The 6,589-nt window shown below is 34.1% G+C and overlaps 1 protein-coding gene across 2 annotated transcripts; it reads right to left on the reverse strand.

The window, feature by feature from the left end:
* On the reverse strand, window positions 973–5,203 carry LOC109234005. Of its 2 annotated transcripts, none has more exons than XM_019399821.1 (2): window positions 4,006–5,203; window positions 973–1,447 (listed from the first exon to the last, which is right to left on the reverse strand). In XM_019399821.1, exon 1 carries the CDS (start codon window positions 5,175–5,177, stop codon window positions 4,023–4,025), a length of 1,155 nt encoding a protein of 384 aa, XP_019255366.1. In that variant the 5' UTR covers window positions 5,178–5,203; the 3' UTR covers window positions 973–1,447; window positions 4,006–4,022. The 2 variants fall into 2 exon arrangements, with proteins under 2 accessions (XP_019255366.1, XP_019255367.1); XM_019399822.1 differs by having other exon boundaries at window positions 4,001–5,203.

A 6,589-nucleotide genomic window follows, 5' to 3' on the forward strand; every position in this document is an offset into this window, starting at 1 on the left:
GCCACGCCTATTTATTGCTCATATATTATTTGGGCCATTGGAGAAAGGTAAGCTGATGATAATCGCTTGCTTGTAATCCTGTCCTCTATATATTGGGATGATTTTGAAAAGGAAAACTACCCGTGTCCATTTATAAGTAGCTTATTATAAAACTTAGCCAATTCATAAAATATTACTAATATTAGTCAATTATTACTAATATTAGCCAATTAGCTATTTGTAGCGGAAAAAAAGGTCAAATTTTTGTTTTCTTTTGAGTGGTGTTATTAGAATAAATTGGGTACATCTTAAGGAGCTTGAATCTCAGTTTTTGGATGATTTGGTGAAGTTTTGAGGTGGTTTGAACTGAAAATTCGAAGTAAAAAATTAATATGAAAAAAAATGATATATGTATCACACTGTGTATCACATATGTATCATATCTGTATCAGTTGTGTATCACATGTATATCCATGTACACCTGTGTGTGAGATACATGCGTGATACATGTGTTGATACATATGTCACACAATAATTTTTTGAACTCGATTTAATTACGAATTTTGATACAAAACCAGTCCAACTCACCTCCAATCTTCCTCAAATTTTGTATATTGACTTATCTATATGTTTTCAATGAATTTCAACAATATACCCATTGAAAAAGTTCCTTTTTTTGCTTAAATTTTTGGAATATTTTATATATATATTTTTTTGTATTTCATAACCTTATTTGCTACCTCATCCATAAAATTTCTTTTCCATCTTGCATCTAATGTTGCTAATCACGCTTAAAAATATGGAAAGTGATTTTTGCATGTGATTCTTTGAGAGAAATAACCTTATTTACTTGATTTTTTAATTTTTATATGTGCTTATCTAGTTTTGGTAAGTTTATGATTAATGGCTAGAGGTTGGTAGTTAAGATCTATTTGGGACATCTGTGTAAGTTTCCCTTTTGAAAAATAACCACTTTTACAACCATTTGCAAAGTAATTGAAAAATAATCACAACTGCTAAATGTTGTGATTATTAAATACTGAAAATTTGAGAATTATCAAAAGCGTGTATGTAACCACGTTGCTCACGATTCAGAGACAATTGCCAGCATTGCTATTTGTTAAGCTTGTGAGATATTGACACTAAAGTTACATCCAGCTTACAAAGTTAAAACTAGTGAAAGCTAATACAGAATAAGACCATGCATCACTGGCTCTGCTTCAGCTTCTTTGACAGAACGTTATCAAACTGCAATCTGTACGAGTGCATGCATGAGACGACTTGCAATTGCAGATCAAGTGCTCCAGACAAACGCAAGTGAATCAGCTTAAAGCTATTGCAGTCACCACCCTTCTTTATCAAATGCCAAAACTTTTGATTCCTCCACTTTGACCAGGCCTCAACCACCCTGCAATTCTCTCATGTCTCATCCAGCACAATATCGAAAAGTTGTTGTTGAGCCAAAATACTGCACAGAAAATTCAAATAATAAGCACGGGTAATAGGGCATAGTTCCAGGGGAACCATTCCCGAAGACATTACTCTTGGAATTAGACAACCAGTAAATTTATTTGACAGCTAGGTGTTGTTCCTAAAGCAAGCTTTAGTCACATTTTCCATATAGACCATGAAGTTATAACAATGCCTTGTTTTTTTTCGAAAAAATAATTAAATAAAAGTGGTGACTGAACCTTCCCCGTCAACAAGGAGCAAGAACTTGGTTTTCTGCAGTGGTGTCCGAATTACACTTTTTTGTATCTATTTAGTGATATGTGTGCACTTCGACTAATCCACCGGGTACCTACTACCTTCCACCGCAAACAGATATACAAACCAGGTAACTCCCACCAACAAAAGTTTAGACAAATATGAAGAGTTCGCCTACTACTACTACAAGCCCATCTTATCCACCAATCCTTCCTAAAATATGGCATACTCTGGTGTAAAGTTAAAACAGGGTCTTCTTACTCGATCCTGAATTGATTAAACTTAACATCGCCTGTTAGGTTTAGATATATCTAGTCTACAATTTTTCTCCATTTAGCTGTTAAGTCTCAATATCAATGCGTTTAATCTACAAAATAGTGAAAGGAGGAGCGTCTTTTAGTAAAAGTAATAGCTATTATATGACCTTACTACTAAAATTTTCTGTGTTAAGATTTGTAAAAGTCTTAAAGGTATAATATTGAAAGGGTTCTAACAAATAATCTAATCCCCCTCTCTCATCCAAAATATTGAGAAAGAAAGGGGCTTGGCGCAGGGGTTGGCCAAAATCTTTGTTTGCATATGTGACTCCTTGAAAGACTAAAGAAAGGAAAATGATTTATGTTTAAATACTACTTCAACTTGTGGGACCTTTGGAAAGAAAAGAAAATCTCCGACAACAATAATGATAAAGATATTTTATTTCCAAGAACCCTATTCAAATGAAAGACAAGAAAATTTTAAGAGAAGGCCTTCATAACTTCTATTTAACAATATCTTTAATGGTAAATGTTCAACTTAACAAAAAAATTATGACACTTGGTTTGGAAGAGTAAATCAAACATTACAATTATCAGCTTCAAATTAATTTCCTTTTTCTGATGGAAATAAATAGTTGATATAAGATGCTAGAATGAGTGTTACTTAATGGAGAAACATATATTCAAGAAATAGAAATTAGTCAAATGACAAAGTATGGATAATTCACAACACAGCCCTGAGTCACTAATGACAACCACAGAATAAAATCACTGATCCAGCAAGCAGTTGGTGGAATATCCCAAGTTTCTGAACTTTACATGAGTGACTAAAATAAGATGAATAAAGGGGGAAATGGTGGGTGGGGAGGATGAATCTGAAAGCTTTCAAAGTAGAAGCAATATTGCAGCTAGCAGTGTAAACATGTAACCAACATCATCAGAGATTTAGTTTTGTTGTTTCGATGCTCTTAACTCCTTAATTGGGAAGCGGGAAACATAGTACATGGAGCATCATATTTAGCAAATAATATGTCTATGCGTACTGTATTAACGAAATACACACTATTTTGTAAATTTGTTCCATCAGACCGGCTTAACTCTTATAGATGATTTTCTAGATGAGAAATCCAACAGAGACCAAATAAAGGCTCATTGGACGGCAGTTAAAGCCCAACTAATTCTTCTTCCCTTTTCTTTTGATGCAACTATAAGCTTGATAGATGCCTACTATTCTATCCTTTTCACATTGTTTGAGGAATTGGGGAAGGCAGGGAGCAATGCAAGAAATAATGAGTTAGTCAAGTTAAACTCAACTAAAAAATTTAATCATTACCAAACGGACAGAAAAATGAGAGAAACAAAAATTCAGAGGCTTTGTTTCCCGGAAGCATTACGTTGTCAAGAGCTCAAAATGTAATTTCTGAACATTTTATGTCAAGCTCATTGTGTCAAGGCATTGTAGGACTGTTGAAATTTCACCCAGTGATGACCTAGGGGTTGATATTGAAACGGGCCTGAATAGATGGAATGGATATCATATAGCTAAGCCGAACTAGTTAAAATTGAGACACTGATTGATAGATAAATAACCTATAGGCTGATAAGAGTAAATAACCATGAAAAGACTAAATAACCATCCTAAATCACACTCTGTTTTAGGAAGTATACGTCATGAGTTCGAATCCTTGCCAGTGAACCTAGTTTTGCATTTGAATGGAGAATGGTAGAGGAACCTTTTGAGGATAAAAGCAGCTGAATTCTCGCTGTCTGATTCTCTCTTTTTTTTAATCAGTATTCTGGCTGTAAGATTCTGAAGCCCCTAATGGACTTTTTTCCCCATAATTCAGAGTTATACGAGTGACAGCAAGTTAAACTCGTGAGCTTTCCGCAGCATCATACAGATCGAGAGGACTGTGCCTCTTGAACATCCTCTACCACATAACTCCAAAAGGACTTGCAAAATTTGAGAGAAATCACTACTTTACAGTTACATGCTAACAGCCATTTGTAACAGAAAGAATTAACGATAACAATTTTGCAAAATTGAAGTGGAGTACCAAACCTCTCTCGAGCAGCATATTACTTTTTGGCTTTTCCATGCAGTTGAATTTTGTTGTATAGTTCACACAAATCAGGTATCATATCCTTGTAGGGCAGCACATAAACCTGATAAAATTTCGGATCTGATGGCAACAGAACAGTATACAGATTGTAATCTTCATCGTATAATTTCTTCTCCACTAAACTTCTCATGAGTTCCAACCGAGGCAAAACCCTCTTTTTCATACTAAACATAAGCAGCGTTGGATGAGAAGCCAAGTAAGCAGGTTTCAAACCGAGTTCCCCCATGTAGAAGTTTAGCGCAGCTCGCAATCTCTCTTGTGACAGCCTCAAACAATAAGGCAAAAGCTGGACCAATTTAATTATGTCCCATTTAGACCATCCATAATCCCTGAAAACGCCAAATTTTGTGTCTACAGTCGCTTCTTTCATCGAAATAAGCACAGCAACTCCATGGATAAACATTCCCGACCCTTGAGAGATATTAAAATCTTTTTTAAGCCTGTCCACTTTATCCTCTACACTCTCAGGACTAGCCAAAAGAGTATATGGATTTTGAACTATGAATTTCTTGATTTCCTCATCTGAAAACCCAATACTTTGAAAAAACAACATATTGGTCCTCAATCTTTCACATCCTTTAACAGAGAGCAAACATGGTTTTTTCTTAACAGCTTTCATTACATTCTCATCACTACCCAAAACCTTTCTAAGATAACTGACACAAGATTTCATGTCAGAAACTTCTGTGTTTTTCAAAATAGACATACTTCCAGTAATGACTTTGACTAAGTCAGAACCAGATAAACCAAGGTCATGAAGAATGTCAAGTTTGGGTTTTAGGGTTTTGTCAACATCACATAAAAGCAACTTGGGAACAGCAGACACAATTTTACCGATATGGGTTTTGTCTAAACCACTTTGTTCGAAGAAATTTAGGACAAGCTGAGGATTTTCAGTGGGTTTTAAACGAGTTACCTTAGTGTTTGTTGTAATGGCTTCTTCTTTAGAGAATCCGAGAGAGTCCACAAGATAGTTCATCAGGAAATGGGTCGGGTCACAGGTAGTAGCAACTGCAGTTGTTGAGTATTGAAGTAGGAATTTGGAGTTGAAAATGAAATAGAGCTGCCCTGCGGCGCCATGGCCGTGCACTCGCAATAAGCGAGCTGCCATAGAAAAACAAAATGGACCCAAATGGCTTAAGGACAACGTTAACGTCACCCTTTAAGTTTTTTTTTTTTTTAATTAATTTGAAGTTTGCCTCACTAATTCGAATTCACACCAAAAAAAAAATCCACAATTAGAAAAACTCATAGGAATTTTTCTAATAATATCTTTTTTATTTTGTTACAAAAGGAGGCACGTAAAAGTATGTAAAAAATACAAATTGGTGCAAATTGGAATGATACCACACATTACATTACTAATATGTGTAGCATTTCTAACAAATAAAGGTCATAGTGGAAAATATTTGCTAATTTAAGAAGAAGTGCTTAAAAATATGGAGCTTTTTCTCCTCATAGATTTGAGCAATGTAGCTTAGACAAATTTCAAGTTTATTTTAATCTTTTCAATGTATGAGAAAAAAGTTAGAAAATAATTCCACATTTTGATAAAAATTGAACCAAATCCAACGTGAAGTTGCGGAGACCCTAATTATCTCAGCCTTGGATTTGAAAGCATTAGAAGGTTCTATTGGCATAGTATTAATTCATATTGCTCAACTTTCAAAACTATGAATTTCACTTACTAGTTAATACTCACATTTTAAACATTAGTAATTTTTCTTATATTAAATAAATTTTAGTCGTTTAAAACTGTAATTATTTCAATCAAATTTTTAGTTTCAGATTGATCAGTATCTTTTTGGGACTTTTTGCACTACGTTGAAGTTCCAGATGCAGAAAACTTCGAACTTCATCACAGTGTGCTAGAGTTTTACATATAAAGTTTCGAACTTGAGGATAATGTCATGAAACTTCAAAAAAGAGAAGAACCTGATCCTTGCCGTCTTTTTTATATTGGGGTTATTTCTCAAATACATTGTTTTTTTATACTGTGGCTATTTCTCAAATACATTGTGCAAAGCTGGTTATATTTCAACAACTGGTCCTAAAACGGGCGATTTGCAGCCATACTCTATATTGATGCCACCTTTTAACTTGTACCCTATTTTTAAAAACTATTGATTTCGTAGCCAACTAACAAAAAATTCGTAATAATATGACCATTATACCCCTTTCAAAACATATAAAGATGCATCACGCATAAATCAATTTATTGTTCTGCTCCATCACTCCATCTCTCCTCAGATCGCCTCTCGCAAACCAGATTTGAACCAGATTCTAATTCAAAATTCAAAATTACAAAATACATTGTAAGTATTCAAATTCATCTTCATAATTCAAAATAGTTTTTGAAACTTATTGATTTTATAATATATGTTTTCTGATTGATTGATTGAAGTTGTTTGACGGATGAAACATGAAATCTTCACTGATATGCTGAATTTGCATTCTAAATCTGTTTCACGTTGAATTCTAACATTCTAATCCGACAAATTCAAATATACTGAAGTTTTCCAC

The sequence above is a fragment of the Nicotiana attenuata genome, chromosome 11 (genome assembly GCF_001879085.1).
Source record: "Nicotiana attenuata strain UT chromosome 11, NIATTr2, whole genome shotgun sequence".
Classification (NCBI taxonomy): domain Eukaryota; kingdom Viridiplantae; phylum Streptophyta; class Magnoliopsida; order Solanales; family Solanaceae; genus Nicotiana; species Nicotiana attenuata.

Excerpts from the sequence above, each read along its gene's own strand:
- LOC109234005 (XM_019399821.1), bottom strand. The coding sequence starts at position 5,177 with ATGGCAGCTCGCTTATTGCGAGTGCACGGCCATGGCGCCGCAGGGCAG.